The following is a 19,799-nucleotide window of genomic DNA, read 5'->3' as shown; positions in this document are numbered from 1 at the left end:
CTGGGCTTGGTAAAGAAGGAGAAATTTTGTGCACAAGTGTAGTGACAGAGCAGGTAAGGAAGCAGCCAAAGCTCCTGTATAAAAGAAAGCAGCCTCCTCTTCAGATAACTGTGTGATAAGGACTGTGCATCTAAGCAGAAGTTGTTCAGGAATCACTGCACCATTTATACATCTGCATTACTATACTGGAAAATAACTGATTGCTGCATTGGAATTGAATCTCTATTAAATAATCATTTATCTGGATGTACCTGTGTATTCGTTCAGCAAGTAAAAGTTCTCAACAGCTCCTCCGGCCTCCCTGTTTTCTGGACTATTTGGAGTGCACCATATTACATCACAATACTACGAACCAGAGGTAAATTAAGTGCACCCTGGAGTCACAAACTTTGCTTTATTTTTTAGTCCTTGCCATAGTGAAGTGGTAACATCTGCACACCACATGGTCCATGATCTATGGAATAGTAGTGTGTGCATTACAATTTCTGGAGTCCACGAACAGGATCCTGCTAAATTAAAGGTGCGCAAGGAGCCCCAGCCCATTGTAACTGCAGAGCTTGATTATTGAACTGTAAATGTGTTTATGGTTGCAGTAAGGACAAGCACAGCACCAGACGCAAGCCCTGCCTTCTTCATTGTGCCTCAGCCATTTGCAGGACAGCATGCCAAAGCAGAGGAAGTCTCGCTTCCACCACATTACTTCACACTATTAGGAAGCAGAGGTTATTTAGGTGCACCCTGGGAGCAAAAACTTTGTTTTCTTTAATTTTTTGTCCCTGCCATAGTGAAGTGGTAACATTTGCACACCACATGGTACGTGACCTATAGCATAGTAGTATCTGCATTACACTGATGCTGGACTAGCGCCACCTCTCTATATAGTCCTAAACAAACTCTTCAAACTATAGAGAATTTTGGACAAAACATACCTGGCTACAATCGTGCACTGGTTAAGGTAGTAAGACTGATAATAGTAGTTTGTGCAGCATGAATCGAGTGACAAATTTTTTTCGAAGAGGTTTTCTCAGGAGCCTATCATCAGTAGTGCACTGCTCCCCTGCCTCACTGCTTAAATAATGCAATCCTGATAATTCACAGGTTGGGCCTTGAGTATGTCTGAGGCAATGGAAATGTTCAATCTTCAATGCTATATGAGGCAGCATTGCTTTTGCAGCACTGGAGGAGCACAAGAGCACAGAAGCTAGCAGGATCCAGAAATCTGGCAAGGCTTCAGAGCCACACTTGCAAATTCAATAGCAGACAGCTTGCAAGCACATGCTCTTTGCCTAAGAAAATGACTACCTCTTAAAGACTGCAGAAGTGACCAGAAATCCTGGAATTGACCTGTGAGCTATACATTATAAAGTTGCTTGCTTTTTATCAGCATTATGCAATTTTACACATATACTAAGAAGAGATAACCCCTTCAATCACTACGTAATATCACTACCTAGAATATTTTCTTATGTATGAAAGTGTTATTTACCTGTTTTCCTTTCTGTCCGTAAAATCCAATGCCTTTACTACCCTTAAAAAAAAAAGACAAAATAAATGCTAAAGTATATAAAAAAAGATGTTCCTCAACACTTTTTAAAATCACTAAACTATTTTATTTTAGTATATTAAATATATTATCTTTTATGTTACACACACAAATCTCATGTAGCTGAAACCAAAAAATTAAATTTGACGGTTAAGTAAATTTGTACTAACAATTTTAAACTGTTTTTCCCCTACTTTAAAAGTTATTAGCAATAAGTCTAGGGTGGGATAATAAAGATGCTTTATTCACCTCCCAGGCCGATGCTGCTTCTCTACACATGCCCCGCCAGTTTTAGGTCATCAACATCCGAAGGGAGGGCCACATGATTGATGCACCAATCAGACACCACTGACTGCAGAATTCTCTTCCATCCACGCTAGCTTCTACAGTGTAGGTAAAATGTGAAGGCTGCTGCCAATCGGCAGCAGCTGCAGCAGTCATGTCAATATTACCCTTCCAAATGTTGATGCTCCAAGAACGGCAAGGGACAGAGTAGCATGTGCGGTGGTTCACTTGTCTAGAAGCTCAGTAAAGGAATTTTTTTCTATTATCCCACCCTTGGCCTATTAACAACAACATTTTAAGTAGAGAAAAACATATTTAATACGCCACACAAACTACATGATGCTCAGGCAGCGATATTCACGTGTAGTAAGTAAGAGGGTAACATTTTTTAATTTCAATAAAGTAATTAATATGAAATGAAACATTAAAAGAACTCAAGACATTTGCTGTCAACATATTAAACATCATTCCGATTTTTTTAGTTACTAAGTTTACAAAGAAGCTATAAATGATGTTTATCTTCACGGTATTTCTACTGCATCAACAATTTAAATTTAGTGTATATATTAAAATATTATGTGATTTGTGTCTTTAAAAAACTTACGGGTGGTCCTGGTGCTCCTGGAGGCCCCGCAACTCCCTGTAGAGAAATTGAATGGTTTGTTATAATGAACAGCAAATCACTAGTAAGTGCTTTGCAATCTACAGGTCTGCAAAATGTTATTACTAAATTCAGTAACATCATTCAATTATCACATTCATTAGCTTATTGAGTATACAAATCATATACAGTTGTGGCCAAAAGTATTGACACCCCTGCAATTCTGTCAGATAATACTCAGTTTCTTCCTGAAAATGATTACAAACACAAATTCTTTGTTATTATTATCTTCATTTAATTTGTCTTAAATGAAAAAACACAAAAAGAATTGTCCTAAAGCCAAATTGGATATAATTCCACACCAAACATAAAAAAGAGGGTGGACAAAAGTATTGGCACTGTTCGAAAAAACATGTGACGCTTCTCTAATTTGTGTAATTAACAGCACCTGTAACTTACCTGTGGCACCTAACAGGTGTTGGCAATAACTAAATCACACTTGCAGCCAGTTGACATGGATTAAAGTTGACTCAACCTCTGTCCTGTGTCCTTGTGTGTACCATATTGAGCATGGAGAAAAGAAAGAAGACCAAAGAACTGTCTGAGGACTTGAGAAACCAAATTGTGAGGAAGCATGAGCAATCTCAAGGCTAAAAGTCCATCTCCAAAGACCTGAATGTTCCTGTGTCTACCGTGCGCAGTGTCATCAAGAAGTTTAAGGCCCATGGCACTGTGGCTAACCTTCCTAGATGTGGAAGGAAAAGAAAAATTGACAAGAGATTTCAACGCAAGATTGTGCGGATGTTGGATAAAGAACCTCGACTAACATCCAAACAAGTTCAAGCTGCCCTGCAGTCCGAGGGTACAACAGTGTCAAAGCCAATGATGGCTTTGACAAAGACCGTCTGGTCGAAACGCGTAGCCTGTCATCTCTGTTGTGGTGTGGTTACATGGAGAGTCTTCACCATTGTATGTTTTAATGGTTTTTCATTAAAGAAGATTTTAATAGCAGCTGGAGCAGAACTTTCCTTCTATGGTCTATGACGTTGGTCCGCACGGAGCTCCGAGTTTCTGCGCTTGATCTCTGGTGAGCTGGCTATTTCTTTCTATTTCTATTTGTACAACAGTGTCAACCTCGTACTATCCGTCGGCGTCTGAATGAAAAGGGACTGTATGGTAGGAGACCCAGGAAGACCCCACTTCTTACCCCGAGACATAAAAAAGCCAGGCTGGAGTTTGCCAAAACTTACCTGAAAAAGCCTAAAACGTTTTGGAAGAATGTTCTCTGGTCAGATGAGACAAAAGTAGAGCTTTTTGGGCAAAGGCATCAACATAGAGTTTACTGGAGAAAAAAGAGGCATTCAAAGAAAAGAACATGGTCCCTACAGTCAAACATGGCGGAGGTTCCCTGATGTTTTGGGGTTGCTTTGCTGCCTCTGGCACTGGACTGCTTGAGCGTGTGCATGGCATTATGAAGTCTGAAGACTACCAACAAATTTTGCAGCATAATGTAGGACCCAGTGTGAGAAAGCTGGGTCTCCCTCAGAGGTCATGGGTCTTCCAGCAGGACAATGACCCAAAACACACTTCAAAAAGCACTAGAAAATGGTTTGAGAGAAAGCACTGGAGACTTCTAAGGTGGCCAGCAATGAGTCCAGACCTGAATCCCAAAGAACACCTGTGGAGAGATCTAAAAATGGCAGTTTGGAGAAGGCACCCTTCAAATATCAGGGACCTGGAGCAGTTTGCCAAAGAAGAATGGTCTAAAATTCCAGCAGAGCAGTGTAAGAAACTCATTGATGGTTACCAGAAGCGGTTGGTCGCAGTTATTTTGGCTTAAGGATGTGCAACCAAGTATTAGGCTGAGGGTGCCAATACTTTTTTCTGGCCCATTTTTGGAGTTTTGTGTGAAATGATCAATGTTTTGCTTTTCGCTTCATTCTCTTTTGTGTTTTTTCATTTAAGACAAATTAAATGAAGATAATAATACCAAAGAATTTGTGTTTGCAATCATTTTCAGGAAGAAACTGAGTATTATCTGACAGTATTGCAGGGGTGTCAATACTTTTGGCCACAACTGTATAACTCAGTTTTCTGTAGATGAAAATTCATAAGACTTTGTTATGGTGATCATTATTCTCTCTCAGGTGGAAGTGACATTGACGCGAAACGCGTGTTGGGGAACTCGGCCATGGAGCAGACAGGACTACTTAATATAATGGGTAAATAACTCTTTCAAACCATTACCTTCGTAATACATAATACGTCCAGCATGAACCTGCTATTACTTTCTAACAGACATTGCGCTGTTATCCTAGTATCTAAACCTTTCCTATCTTTGGATTCAGCAGCGTAGCTACGGGGGGGGGGCATCAGAGCTACACTACTGTAACTGTATCGGCGTGCATAGCGCGCCCATATAGTTACAGTCTGCGGCAGAGCAGGGAGAATCGATCTCACTACTCTGCCGCCCTGCCGCTATGGGCCCCTGATAAGGCGGTGGGAGGCCCCGATGCCAGCAGTGCGCCCCCCACCTTACAGCCAGCAATGTCGTCCTGGGCTATTCTGTGCGCACAGGACCTGTGATGAGGTCATGGGAGGGGCGGAGTCAGGGGGTCACATGATCAGGGGCTTCAACGGCTGCAGGGCTCTGCTGTGCTGGTTGTCATGGTGCTGGATGAGGTGAAGTAAGTTTCTGTTTGGGCTCAGGAGGGGTTTACAGGGTGGATGTAGCAGAGCTGTGTGTGTATGAGGTGTACAGAGCGGAGCTGTGTGTGTAGAAGGTGTACGGAGCAGAGATATGCATGTATGAGGTGTACAGAGGAGCGGAGCCGCGTGTGTATGGGGTGAGCAGAGCCGTTTGTGTATGGAGCGGAGCCAAGTGTGTACGGGTCGGGGTGTACAGAGCAGAGCCATGTGTGTACGGGGTGTACGGAGCAGAGCCGTGTGTGTGCGGGGTGTACAGAGTGGCGCCGTGTGTGCAATGTGTACGGATTGGAGACGTATGTGTACGAGGTGTATGGTGCCGAGCCGCGTGTGTATGGGGTGTGCGGAGCAGAGCCGTGTGTGTACAAGGTGTATGGAGTGGAGCCGCATGTGTACAGCGTGTACGGAGCAGAGCCGCATGTGTACAGCATGTACGGAGCAGAGCCACGTGTGTACGGGGTGTAAGGAGCAGAGCCGCGTGTGTACAAGGTGTACGGAGCAGAGCCGCATGTGTACAAGTGCACGGAGCGGAGCCCGGTATGTACAAGGTGTTCAGAGCAGAGCCGCATTTGTACAGCGTGTACGTAGCAGAAGCGCGTGTGTACAGCGTGTACGTAGCAGAGGCGCATGTGTACAGCGTGTACGTAGCAGAGGCGCATGTATTCAAGGTGTACGGAACAGAGCTGCGTGTTTACAAGGTGTACGGAACAGAGCCGCTTGTGTACAAGGTGTACGGAGCAGAGCCGTGTGTGTATAGGGGGTATCAGGTGCAGTAATAAGGACACATACGGCAGCAGTGGCTCAGCATTGGGGTATCAGGTGCAGTAATAGGGACACATACGACAGCGGCGGCTCAGCATTGGGGTATCAGGTGCAGTAATAGGGACACATACGGCAGCAGCGGTTCAGTATTGGGGTATTAGCAGGATGAGGGGTTTGTGCAGGTTGGAGATAGATGGTGATGGGGCTGGAATATGAGAAGGGAAACGTGTCGTTGTTGTATTCTCTGTAGCAGAGTCCTGGCTGGAGGAGTTGTCATATCGGTCTGGGCCAGATGGAAAAGACGTGAAAAGTGACCGATTCCATCAGAAAGAATGTCAGCGGTAAGACACCAACTATACCTGTGCAGTAATCACATATGTTTTGTAGCACTGGTATTTACCACTGACCATATTGCGGTAATATCCATGTTGGTCTTTATATAGGGATTATTTTCAGTAACAGCGCAGTCAGCTCCTACATCCACTATTAGGGTGCGTCACCGAGTTGCAATCACAGTTACCTAGTTAGGGGCCCACTCAGAAGTTTCACCCCCCCCTGAACCGAAACCCTAGCTACGCCTCTGTTTGGATTACATTAATTATTGACATCAGATAACTCATATGTCTCTTTTTGAAACTATAAAGATAATCCTCAGATCAGAAAATATGTTCTCAATCCATCATATCCTAAACTCAATGGTAAAGGGGCCTATAGTAGCCAAGGACACTCTCAAGGAATATAGCCACACAAAAGAAAAAAAGAGCACAAAAAAGTCCTAAAAAAATAATATCAAATTTTACACCATGGATACCCACAAATTTTCCTTTATCGCCCCTTGATTTTTACTACTTATTTATTTGTATTGTATTTGTTATTGAATAAATTTGATATTATTTTTCTGGAACTTTTTTGTACTCTTTTTATCTTTTGTGTGGCTCTTTTTGAAACTATAGGATTTTTTGTTGCATGTATCTTACTTATCATGTCCTAAACTATTCCTCACAACTGTACCTATAATTATGTATTGATATATATTTTGTGATCATTTTCTTTTGTAACTAATAAACTTTGATATTCTATTAACCTATTCAGACTCTATTCCTCCTTACAACATACGTTAATATGAGTCATTGCAATATATAGGTGCACTACCAATGTGGTACTGGTATCCGTATATAATAGGTATATAAGAGCTTGTATGTAGCAGGACTCATTAATGTTTGAATTACACAGACCATTGTTAATATATAATGTACTCAATAACAACCAAAGAATTCCAAGTAGTGTGGCAAAACCACCCCTACCCCCCAAAATTCCACCATTGTATCATTGTTTTTTTTGGATTTTGTATTTACGACAACCATTTTGTGAAAAAAATATTAATTTTGCTCTATGGATGAGTACGGTTATAGTTATAACACATTTATATAGTTTATGTTTTACTACTTAAAAAAATACCCCCAAAATTAGTCTGTGTCACCATATTATGAGAGCCATAAGTTTATATTATTCTGGCAATAGCGTTATATAAGGGCTTGTTTTTTGTTTGACAAACATTTGTTTTTACTTGTGCCATTTAGTACAATCTAGTCTATATGTCTTCCTGATCTAGTTTTTACTGTGTGTATGGGATGGAATAAATATATTTAATTAGTTTGAATAAAAAAGCATCCGGTGAAATTTGTTAATTTTATTAAATTTTGTATATTGTCTAGTAACATTTCAAGAAAAGGGGGTAACTCAAACATTTATATTTTTGATAATATTTTTTACAAATATTTGGAGTTTTTTTTTTTTTTTTTTTTTTTACAGTTTTCATCATTTTCCCTTAAAGAACTTGAAGCTGTGATGAATTGACCATTTGTAAATCCTGCAATCTCTTATGACCTCTCGCCACAGGCTGGTCTTTATAGGTGTACAAACATGGCAAACACCATGACAGCACCATAGACATCTTTCTCAACAGAGCTGGAACATGCTCAGCTCCTAAGCCCTGCTCCATTAAAGGGAAGATGCCATGATTTTAATTTTTGTATTAGTAATTATTGATTATACAATCAATTATTTTTAAAACAAAATTAAATTAACTACTTTAATAGTTTTTTATTTATTGACTTTTATGTTTGCCACTGGGGGCTGCCATTTTCATTAGTGTGGGTGTAAGTGTCTGGGCACGACACTTGCACACCTCACTTACGGCAGCCATGGGCATAAGAGTCAGCGGTTGGACTCCAATCGCATCTCTTGCAATGAGCCGGTCCTCCTGTCTCTTAGCTGTGACCTGGGCACGTCCCCCTGGGCTGTCTAGGTCACAGCTGTGGTATGAAATCGCGGCCATTTTGTTGTAGCCCATAGCGTATGCTGTGTGCTTTATTTTCCAGCCATTGCACATACTGCTCAGTGCGTGCGATAACAGGAGCTACCCGTGGTAACGCTACTGCCAGTACTGTTGGTTACAGCACTGCGGGATCATGCTAGCAGATGGCAGCCTGACCCCGCAGCTGTGACTGTCACCCACGGTTACGCTACCACCGGTACTGTCGGTCACAGCTCTGCAGGATTATGCTGGCAGATGACTGCGTGATCCCGCAGCTGACTGTGACCCGCAGCGATTTTACTAAATTAAAAACAAATGATAATATTTTTTAACAAATGTAAACATTAATTCTTTACATTTTTTCAATTGCTGGCCAAAAATTTTCTTTGATGGCACCTTCCCTTTAATTTAGCATACGTATCCACTATCTATGTACAGTGGGTTCAGAAAGTGATATTTCAGTTTTTCTTTTTGAATAAATTTGCAAAAATTTCTACATTTCAGTTTTTTTTTCAGTCATGAGGAGGGGGAGCAGAGTATACATTAATCAGAAAAAAAAAGAACTTTTATGAATTTACCAAATGGCTGCAATGAAACAAAGAGTGACAAATTTAAAGGGGTCTGAATACTTCCGTACCTACTGTATGGTTAATGTCACCAAGAGTTTAAAAGAGGGATCCTTTTGACACACTTTTAGCTGATATACTTTTGGTTGTCTATATTTTTTTTTTCAAATATCATACAAGTAAAACAAGAATATATTAGTCTCACGGGAAAATTTTAGTGCAGAGACACATCTAGTGGTTTTATATTGGAGTATTTTTATTGTCCCTTTGCATCAAATGCACTTACAGGATATCCAGGTTGACCCATTGGGCCAATGAATCCTCTAATTCCAGGAGAACCTCTGGCACCCTGTAAAAGTCAAAAGATTATAAGAATTGAGCAATAAAAAACATTGAAGAGGAAAATTCCATAAATAATATAACTCACTGGAACTCCAGTAATTCCGGGTACACCAGGATCCCCCTAAAAGGAGAAAGGGAGAAACAGCAAGCCACATTAACAAAGTATGTAGTAGTGGCTGAAAATACAGCACAGCTTAATATTTCCATATGTTTGGTGCCCCGAGATAACCAAGTACCGTATGTTTTAGAGCACGTCGACATAATCTATTAATATAGTTTGTATATTTTGTGGCACGAAACATAATAGAAAAATCATTTAACTAATCCCAATGATTTTTTTTCAGTTTGCACCTTGTGCCCTAAAATAGGACCTGATGAAAAAGTTTTATGCACATGACGGTAATATGGCTCCTCCCTATAATATAGATTTGAAATAGGGCACCTCAATATGACTCCATATGACAATACTGTATGACTCCAGAAGAAAACAGGATTTTTCTGTTGAAATATATAGTAATGGCACATTAGGAAAATTGTAAAATGCGCCCCTGCATGATTTAATATAGACGTAATCTCCTAAAAAAAATTGCTTTTAGTTGACAATATTTTACTAGAGGGCACAATGCTATATGCAGATACTTATCACAAGGTATCCTGTATACATATTAGCTTGATATATTCCTAACAGTAAATATTCCTTACAGTACAAAGACTGTACAATCTGTATTAATGATGCACTTACCATTAGTTTCAATTTCAAGTCTCCTGATATATAAGAAGGTTCACCTTTCTGCCCCTTGAGGCCGTGTTCCCCCTGTAGCATAAAATAAGTGTATATTTAATATACAAGTAACACACTACAAAGAAACGTTGTCCTCACTTAGAAAACCCAAGAGCCATATTTACTGTAGGGGTATGTGGCAGAATTCTGGAGGGCACGCTGTGAACCAGATTTGTTGCCCGATTGAATACTTTTTGCATCTCGCTGTACACTTTTTAAAACATGTAAAAGGAAGTAAGGAAGGTGTAAGGAAGCGGTCAATGTCTAATGTCTCGTACGATGTACCAAGTCTATTATACGGCGTGCACCACTGTGATAAACTTTGCTTGTTTCCTCTAGGTTCATGCTGTCTTTATTAAGAAGAATATTAATAAATCTGCCCCAGTTTTTCTCAATGAGGCTGAAAAATTAATTATTAAATGATGCTCATTGAAATAAATAGGCCCTCTGCCCATTTCTCCAGCTGCCTCTTTTGACTAACAGAGGAAGATCTGCCATGGAACCCTTCTATGACCTGGCAGAGAATATGTATATGAATGCAGGAGTCCGGAAGGGTTGTTATTGTTATTTTGTACATCCTCCAACTATCAGTTTGTCCCTTCCTGACAAGGCCAAATTTTACAATTCTGACCAGTATTGCTTTATGTGGTAATAACTCTGGAACGTTTCAACGGATCCCACCGATTCTGAGATAGTTTTCTCAAGACATATTGTACTTATTGACAGTGGTAACATTTGTTTGATATCGGAAATTTTGCAAAAAATTTGAAAATTTTGCAATTTTCAAATTCTTAATTTTTATACCCTTAAACCAGAGAGTTATGTCACACAAAATAGGTAATAAATAACATTTCCCACATGTCTACTTTTAATTTTTGAAACATTATTATTTTTTGTTAGGAAGTTATAAGGGTTAAAAAGTTGACCAGCGATTTATAATTTTTCCAACAAAACTTACAAAACCATTTTTTTTAAGGACCATATCACATTTTAAGTGACTTTGAGGGGCCTATATGACAGAAAATACTCAAATGTTACACTATTCTAAAAACTGCACCCCTCAAGGTTTTCTAAACCACATACAGATTATTATCCCTTCAGGTGCTTCACAGGAATTAATGGAATATGGAAGGTAAAAATGAACATTTAACTTTTTTTCACAAAAATTTTAATTTAGACCCAAATGTTTTTACTTTTGCAAGGGTAGCAGGAAAACTTGGACCCCAAAATTTGTTGTACAATTTCTCCTGGGTACCCATATGTCGGGCAAAACTACTGTTTTGGTGCATGGCAGAGCTTGGAAGGGAAGGACTGCCACTTGACTTTTTGAATGTAAAATTTGATGGAATAATTAGTGGACGTCATGTCGCGATTGGAGAACCCCTGAGATGCCTAAACATTGGAACCCCTCACAAGTGACCCCATTTTGGAAATTCGACCCCTCAGGGAACTTATCTAGATGTTTGGTGAGGACTTTGAACTCTGTGTTGCCTCACAAAAGTTTATTATGCTGAGCCATAAAAATAAGTCTAATTTTTCCCACAAAAAAGTTCTTTTAACCCCATTTTTTTATTTTCACAAAGGTAACATGAGAAAATGCACTGTACAATTTGATGTGCAACTTTTCCTGAGTACTCAGATACCCCATATGTGGGGGAAAAACCACTGATTTGGTGCACGGCAGGGCTTGGAAGGGAAGGAGCACCATTTGATTTTTTGAATGCAAAATTTGCTGGAATCATTAGCGGACGCCATGCCGCATTTGGAGAGCCCCTAATGTGCCTAAACAGTGGAAACCCCCCCACAAGTGACCACATTTTAAAAACTAGACTCCTCAAGGAACTTACCTAGATCTGTGGTGAGAACCTTGAACCCCCAGGTGCCTCTTAGAAGTTTATAATGTTGATATAACATATATTTTGTGATATTCTAGAGGTCCACAACTTTCATGCCAAGGTTCCTAATAGTGCCGTTTAGTTAAGGCAAGGGTTTGAAGAAATTTATTTGCATTTTTTATGTTTTTTACTTCCTGCTAATGCTTTTATTTTTTAATTACTAGTATATATCTGTATGCACTTAAATGATTATAGTTTTCTCCTTGCAACAACATGGATTTCCAAGAAATGAATGCAGTCAGGGAGGAGTGATCATTTCAGCCAATGGTTACTTCAAGAAGATCAGGCTGGGCACAATATCAAGGTAATCTCTTTAATGGCATAGTGCTATATAGCACAATCTGCTCAGGCAATAACATATATTGACGTTCTTGCTGCATGAAGTATAGCAAGTGATAGATATTGTTAATATAATCGTTTTGATTGTCTATTGCAGCTTACTAAATGTTGTTCTTTCTCTGAACCCAGTTCTCATAAAGGCATTACGAATTGTTAAAAGTTCTTATAGTACTTACAGGATAACCTGAAGAACCACCTGGACCCTGTGGCCCATGCTCGCCAGCATCTCCTTTTGTTCCATTGCAACCATCCAATCCTGGTTTTCCTCTTGAACCACCTTGTCCAACATGACCCTGTGCACATCATAATTGAAAACATTTTTACACACAAGAACATCATGGCACTTGCTTCAAGTATCACTTGTTGAAAGTATCATGTTAAAGGGAATATGTCACCAGACTCTATATTCATGAGCCCTGCTTAACCCTTCACCAACCACTGATTGGCAGCTTAATGCCTATGCACACTGTACACAGAAAGCTGCCGATCAGTAGTGTAGGTGGAGTTATACACAACTCAGCATTCAGAGAACTGCTAGATCTGCAGCAGATAAAATATTGATTTTATCAAAAGGACAGCAAGCAGAACAATAAGTGATATACATCACTGAATCAGGATCTCTGCACCTGCAACATGCTTCAGTCAGGTGAAGTAGCACAATTCTAGTGACAAGATTGTCTTTAAACTACATTTTAATTTAAAAAATAAATAGCAAAGTGCTACACGCTAGTTGTAAGGCTGGTTTCACACTTGCGTTTTTTTGCGCTGTATTTTAGCGCTAAAAAACGCATGCACTTTTCCCCCCTATATTTTGTATGGAATGCGCTTATGTGCGCATACACATGCGTTTGCATGCGTTTTTACGCGCATGCGTCTTTTTGTGGTGTGCGTTCCTGTTGCATTTTTTGGGCGTCCGACTTGCCTCAAAAAAACGCATGCGCGCGCAGTGCGTTTTTTTTACAGCAAGACACCCATTGTAAGTGTATGGGTGCGCATATGTGCGCATTGGCATGCTCATGTATGCGTTTTTTTGCGCATGCGTTTTTTTGTTGACCATTGGTTAGACAATGGAAATTAGGGTTTTGGGTTAGAGTTAGGGTTAGTTAAGGGGGTTTAGGGTTAGGGTTAGTATGGTTTGGTTAAGGGTTAGTTAGGGTTTAGAGTTAGGGTTTGGGTTAGGGTTAGTAGGGTTTGGTTAAGGGTTAGGGTTAGTATGGTTTGGTTAAGGGTTAGGGTTAGGATGGTTTGGTTATCTTGATTTTTTTGGTGAGGCCAACTAATGTTGGAAAAAAACGCAAACGTGGTAAAAACGCACTAAAAACACATACAAACGCATAAAAACGCTGCACTTTTTTCATGCATGCGCATAAAAATGCTTGAAAAAAACGCAGCATTTGTATGCGTTTGTATGCGTTTTTTCCATGCTTTTTTGCGGGAAAAACGCGCTGCAAAAAAAGCAAGTGTGAAAGTAGCCTAAGAGAAGTTTAAGGTTGTCATACGTACAGGTATACCATTTGCCCCTGGAAATCCTGTGACACCACTTTGACCCTGAAAGAAAAAAAAAAAGAAAAAATATTTTAAGCAAAACCTTTTTTATATTAGTCACAAAAATCACATAGATGTGATTTGGTGATAGAAGGGAAACTATCGCCAAAATTAAAGTTAGTGTGTTTAAAATATCTGTTCATGGTTCACATTTTGTCAAAATTAATCATTTTATTTAAAAAGAATAATGTATTATACCTTGATACTTTTGGGAAACAATACTTAAAGAGTGGCTACTACTAAGATATTGATGATCTATCTCAGATAGGCCTTCAATATTAAATATTAGACCGGTGGAGGTCCGCACTGATCAGCTGTTCTCAGCTCCAGTGGATGTAAACAGTGAACATCACAGCTCTATCTTGTAGCTGCTGCACCGTATTCATTTGAACAGAAGTCGGTCTGCAGTAGCGGCAACAGTCCCTAATCATTTGATGGAGCTGTACTGTTTAAATCCACAACTGTTTACATCCATCTGGGAGCTGGTAGAATTGAGAACATTTTATCAGAGGGGGTGTCGAGTGTTGGACCTCCACTGAACTGACACTGATGACATATCCTAAAGGATCATCAATATCATAGTAGTGAAACACCACTGTGTTTTACAAGTCTTTTTGAACTACTCAATCATCTTTGGTTTAGTTTTGGAAAAACATCTAGTAGCCATTTATTTCAACATAGATGACATGGCAAAATAATAATAAAAAATATTTGAAAGAAATGCAGTAATGATAATGCCCCATATTACCTTATCTCCAGGTGGCCCAGTGACCCCTGGATGACCTCTTTCACCTTTGTCTCCTTTACGACCTGGTAATCCTTCTATTCCAATAAGTCCTGGTGGCCCTGAGGCACCTTGATTGCCAAGTGCTCCTGGTTGCCCCTACATATGAAGGATACATAAAGTATATTAATAGTACATAGTCACATCTTGTCTAAAATGGTTTTATTATATGAGTAGACAATATTCAATTTCACAAGGTTATACTAATAACAAAAAATAAAACAGAACAATAAAACAGAAAATTAAAACATCTAAAGACACAACTATTTTAAATAAATACTCCCATGAAAGTTTTTAAAGTGGTTTTCCCACAAACAAAGTTAATTTTAAAGTTGATTTTAATCAATACACCTTGGAATAATAATACGTTCCACAATTGGATATGTTTGAAAAAAATGTTCCTGTGCTGAGATAATCTTAGGGCCCCGTCACACATAGCGCCTCACCAGCAATCCCGACAACGATATCACCTTGTCAGGATCGCTGGTGAGTCGCTACATGATCGCTGGTGAGCTGTCAAACAGACAGCTTCACCAGCGATCAGCACCAGCGATGCCGAGGGCATGGCGTCGCTGTGTTCTTTAGTTACCAGCGCGCTGATGCAGGGAGCTGGTAACTAAGGTACACATTGGGTTTCTAAGGGACGTGCGTCACTTAGAAACCCAATGTGTACCTTGGTTAACAGCTCCCTGCATTAGCGTGCTGGTAACTAAGGTACACATCACTTAGAAGCCCGATGTGTACCTTAGTTACCAGCTCCTGCTCGCTGGTCGCTGGTCTCCCGCGTGTCACACGCAGCGATGCATGCTGAACAGCGGGAGACCAGCGACCCCAAAAATGTCCAGACATTTCAACAGCGATCAGCGATACCCGGCAGGGGGGTCGGTCGCTGATAGCTGTCACACACAGCGACCACGCTGGTGAGATCGCTGTTGCGTCACAAAACTAGTGACTCAGCAGATCGCTGTGTGTGATGGGGGCTTTATAAATGTGCCCCTGCTATGTACTATGTAATGGCTGTGCACGGGAGGAAGCAAGAAGCAAAAGAGAGTATACAGACATTACAGCACAGGATCACAGCTGATTATTTTTGTATGATAAACCATTTCCCTGCCTGTTTTTAAAAAATGTTTTACCTCAAAGAAAGAATTATTTGTGATCCTGTGTTGTAATGTCTGCATACCCCTCCTTTGCTTGCACAGGAGCAGTGGTATGATTAGAATTTGTTGCTGCACAGTCAGACACAGCCATTATACAGTACATAGCAGGGGCATGTTTATAAAATTATTTCAGCACATGAACATTTAAAAAAAAGCAAAACACCCAATTGTGGAAATTATTGTTATTCCAAGATCTACTGATTAAAATGAACTTTGCCCCTTTACAATATTGCAGTTAAATTATACAGCACTGTGTACTTACAACTGCTCATTTTGTCTTTCTACCCAGCTAAGGCTAGATTCACATTTGCGCTCAGGAGGGCTGCGGATGGCTGCCTACTTCCTCCACCTACGCTCCACCTACTTCTGTATGCATCCTGTGTTTCCCTGCGTACCTATCTTTAACATTGGTTATGCAGGGACATGCGTTGTATGCAGATGCGTCCACAAGCAGCGATTTGACGTGTGCGGCGAACGCATGGAAACAAAATTTTGCAGGGAAACGGAGGACGCATACAGAAGTAAGCGGAGCGTAGGCAGAGCTTCAGGGAGGAAGTAGGCAGCCATCCACTGCCCTCCTGAAAGCAAGTGTGAACCTAGCCTTATTCTTCTCTTTTCTCTGCTCTATGTAGAAACAGGAAGTGTCTTGTCCCTGCAGAAATCATTCCCCTCTACAACATCTGACTCAGCTGTTCTGCCCTTCCCCCTGCTATTGGCTTTTGCCTTAATTGATGAGTCATAAAGGGAAAATTGACCTCCTGTTTCTACATAGAGATTAGAAGGATTCAGGTAGTCAGGTTTTATACACGTGATGTCATAGACCTAATGGAAAACAGAAGAATTAACTGCCTGGTAGGGCAAAATTAGCAGTTGTAAGTATACAGTGCTATATAATAAGATGTCTGCAATATATTAATAGGATAACATTTTGATGGGTGTGTTTCTTTAAAGAAAAAATATAATTTAACTTCATACAATAGTGCTGTGTTCCTGATACAAGCAAGTATTTTTAGGAAAAGGAAGTTTATACCCTTGGAACTACTACGGACACTCAAATACCTAAGTCAAAAAATCTCACTAAGATATACAATTTTCATCTGCTGCAAAAAAAGTGGAATGATTCATTCCACCTGAGGAAGACGGCTGTGACTATGGAAACGCATTGTGGGTACTGGAGGAAGATTAAAAGCTGAGTTTTTAACTTTTTATTGGTCTTTGCCTCTCCTTTAGCGCTCCTATAGACTGCTTTTTTTTGCAGCACATTACTAAAATTCCTTTTTTGAGGACTAGCAGCAGGAGCAGCTTGGAGGACAGTTGTTTTTGAGAGGACTTGTGGTTGCTGGGCGATATTTAAAAACTCCAGGATCCTTGGTATCGTACCTACGGCTGGGGCCAGCTACAGGATTACGTCCGGAAGCCGGCAAGAGACGGACCGAACAGGAGAGTTGAGTTTGTTGACAGCCACGTGCAGTGCCCTCCCGAGGTGAGAGAATACGTTTCCCACCCACCACTAACGTTTACACCGGGGTTGTGCAAGGGTGGTACAACCCCCTAAGGTGAGCACCCTGTTTATTCAGTTAGGGAAGCCAATTTTAATACAGGTACACTCATTGCGCCTCTCTTTCCATTTTTTTTCCATATAATTTTCATCTAACTTAGTGAAGCCAAAACAGAAATGTTTTAAAATTTTGATTAAAAACAAGAGCATTCCTAAAGGTTACAGAGCAAGTGTTATGGGATAATTTGCTCTCTATGTAAATTGGTCCTGTTGACATCAAATTTGTGCAAGAGATGTGAGAAACAAGAGGAAACATTTTCACAAACAGTATATTTTGGGTATTGCCCTCAGATATCTTCTGGAAATAAATTGGATTAGGCATCAATTATAATTTAAGAATTAAGCTAAAAGATTTGCGCCCCTCTGGTCTAGGAACCCAAGATTTCTTGCCAAAGATGCAGGCCATTAGTGATGGCAGGAAGTTCGTGTTAGTGTTTTGGGTTTGACAGCCCAAATAAAGCTTGTTGAAAGACTTTTGTGCAACCAATCAACAAGATTCTCCGGTGTGGACACTTTTGGCACCATCACAGCCATGGCTCTGATTGGCCGACGGACTATGTTAAAATAAGTTAAAAAAAATACGTGGGGACCCCTCTATTTTGCTTCAACTTATTTAGCATATTGTACCAATGTGATTGTTCACTTCTCTGCCAATTTTGCACTTACAAAATGATAGTCCCTTTACATCAGATTTTCATAATACACTTATAATGTCGATAAAGAAATTGCCATGGTGAATGCTAATTGGACATTAAAATTTGCAGATAAACATGACTGCAGATGCCCAACAATGGAGCAAAGTTATACCGAAACAGGTATGATTTACTAAACCCACTATATCACCCTGTTTGAGCTACTGTATATATAATTCTTATTTTATTTACGATATTTGTTTCTTTTTCTCTTCTTAAAGATCATGTAGTAAACTGTGAATTTCGGTTTGCTTATAAATCTGCCGTTAAAATCAGTTTTATAGTATTTTTGTAATGACGAATAAAATAGTTTAAATTTCATAACACAAGTATTACTATTGCAATTTAAAATTCTTACAACAGATGGCAATCCAACATAATAATACTCAAGCCAAGTAACTTCCGTAATAACAATGAGGGAAACCCTTGTTTGTACAGTTAAAAAAACCCCATCTGTTATGCGAATTATGGAAAAAATTAAGTGGAGCATCAACACTAAGCCTGTAGATAGGGGTATATTATTTTTAATCAAACTAAATTGAAAAATGAAAAATAGAAACAGACTATTACCCTTACCATAATGTATTTCCTTAAACTTTTCCTGCTTAATGACATATGTCTTCATTTTATACAGTACAGTTTCCCACAACAGAACAGTACAAGGGTTTGAGAACGTATGGCATTACAAATCAAAAATGACAAGTGACAACTTTTGGTTTCCTGTCTCCTAAGGCCCCCATAGACATTAGATTACTCATACTCATTAGACTCACCCACCATCTAATGAGTATGGTTGCATCTCGACAATTAATGTCGGAGGAGAGAACTATTCAACAGCTTGAATTCAAACTTAAAATCTTTTTGAAGCTAATGGAACCAAATGAAATGAGTCCGGTGGTATTTATTATACTTGTGTCTTCTAGTGTGGAAAAGAGGCATTTTCACCCCCTATGGTTAAATTCCTGGGCACAGCAGCATGATCAGTAACACATACACAATGCATCTTGTTTTACAAACAAATTTAAAGTCAGAGTGTGTTTTTATGCACTTCCTTTCTCAGTGGTAGTCCAGACAATCGTTTAGAGGTACTTCACACATAGCGATATCGCTAGCGAGATGGCAGAAACGTCAGGTTTTGTGATGCAACAGCGACCTCGCCAGCGATCTCGCTACGTGTGACACATAGCGGCGACCGCCCCCCCTGCTGGATATCGCTGATCGTGCTCGAATGTCCTAGGCTATTTTTTGATCGTTGGTGTCCCGCTGGCCAGCATGCATTGCTGTGTTTGATGCCATATCAATGACGAGCGACCTCGTTGGTTACTCAGATCTCAGGTACGCAGGCGTGATTTTGCTTTGTCTTTTCAACACCCCCTCAGCTCCGATTGGTGGTCTCAAATTAGGATTTTTGTAGCGTTTCCTTTTATAGGTCAGCTATCAATTATATGCAATCATAACATATAACATATACAGTTATAATAATTGCGTGTCCCCGTGTCAGTGAATGTGGATCCACGAATAAATAGCGCACTAGCGACTCAGATAGGGACGCTGAAGCAAACCGCTTAGTGATAGCGCAGTAGTGGCTACCAATCTGTGCAGAGGGGCGTGGAAAAGGCAACGCTGAAGCACACCTATCGAGGTCTGAGTTGTCAGAATAGCTCCTGTGTGACAAGGTCCTAACTACTGCCGAGGTCGTTATACGGATCGTTGCTGCGTCGTTTAGATCTGCCTGTTTGACAGCTTCCTAGCGACCATGTAGCGACGTACCAGCGATCCTTACCAGGTCGTATCGTTGTCGGGATCGCTGGAGCGTCGCTATGTGTAACAGGACCCTTAAGGGTGTTCCGCTACTCAGACAACCCTTTCTTAAATGCTATATCCTAACCAATGTAAAATAAAAATACTCACCTTCTGTACCAG

The 19,799-nt window shown here is 40.1% G+C and overlaps 1 protein-coding gene across 2 annotated transcripts in view; it reads right to left on the bottom strand.

Moving 5' to 3' along the window:
- The window catches only part of COL4A2 (collagen type IV alpha 2 chain), a 405,245-nt gene that overhangs the window by 170,143 nt on the left and 215,303 nt on the right, over positions 1-19,799 (bottom strand). For both annotated transcript variants that reach the window (XM_073556824.1, XM_073556825.1), the window contains exons 5-12: positions 14,431-14,565; positions 13,641-13,685; positions 12,314-12,430; positions 9,865-9,936; positions 9,208-9,243; positions 9,067-9,129; positions 2,433-2,468; positions 1,487-1,528 (exon numbers count right to left, since the gene is read on the bottom strand). In XM_073556824.1, the coding sequence (XP_073412925.1) occupies positions 1,487-1,528; positions 2,433-2,468; positions 9,067-9,129; positions 9,208-9,243; positions 9,865-9,936; positions 12,314-12,430; positions 13,641-13,685; positions 14,431-14,565 (546 nt within the window). The remainder of the gene's footprint in view (positions 1-1,486; positions 1,529-2,432; positions 2,469-9,066; positions 9,130-9,207; positions 9,244-9,864; positions 9,937-12,313; positions 12,431-13,640; positions 13,686-14,430; positions 14,566-19,799) is intronic.

Source organism: Dendrobates tinctorius, unplaced genomic scaffold (assembly GCF_039654945.1).
Source record: "Dendrobates tinctorius isolate UK_male_01 unplaced genomic scaffold, ASM3965494v1 ptg000240l, whole genome shotgun sequence".
Classification (NCBI taxonomy): Eukaryota; Metazoa; Chordata; class Amphibia; order Anura; family Dendrobatidae; genus Dendrobates; species Dendrobates tinctorius.
Note: the sequence above shows the minus strand (reverse complement) of the source record. Positions and strands in the feature narration are given on the sequence as shown.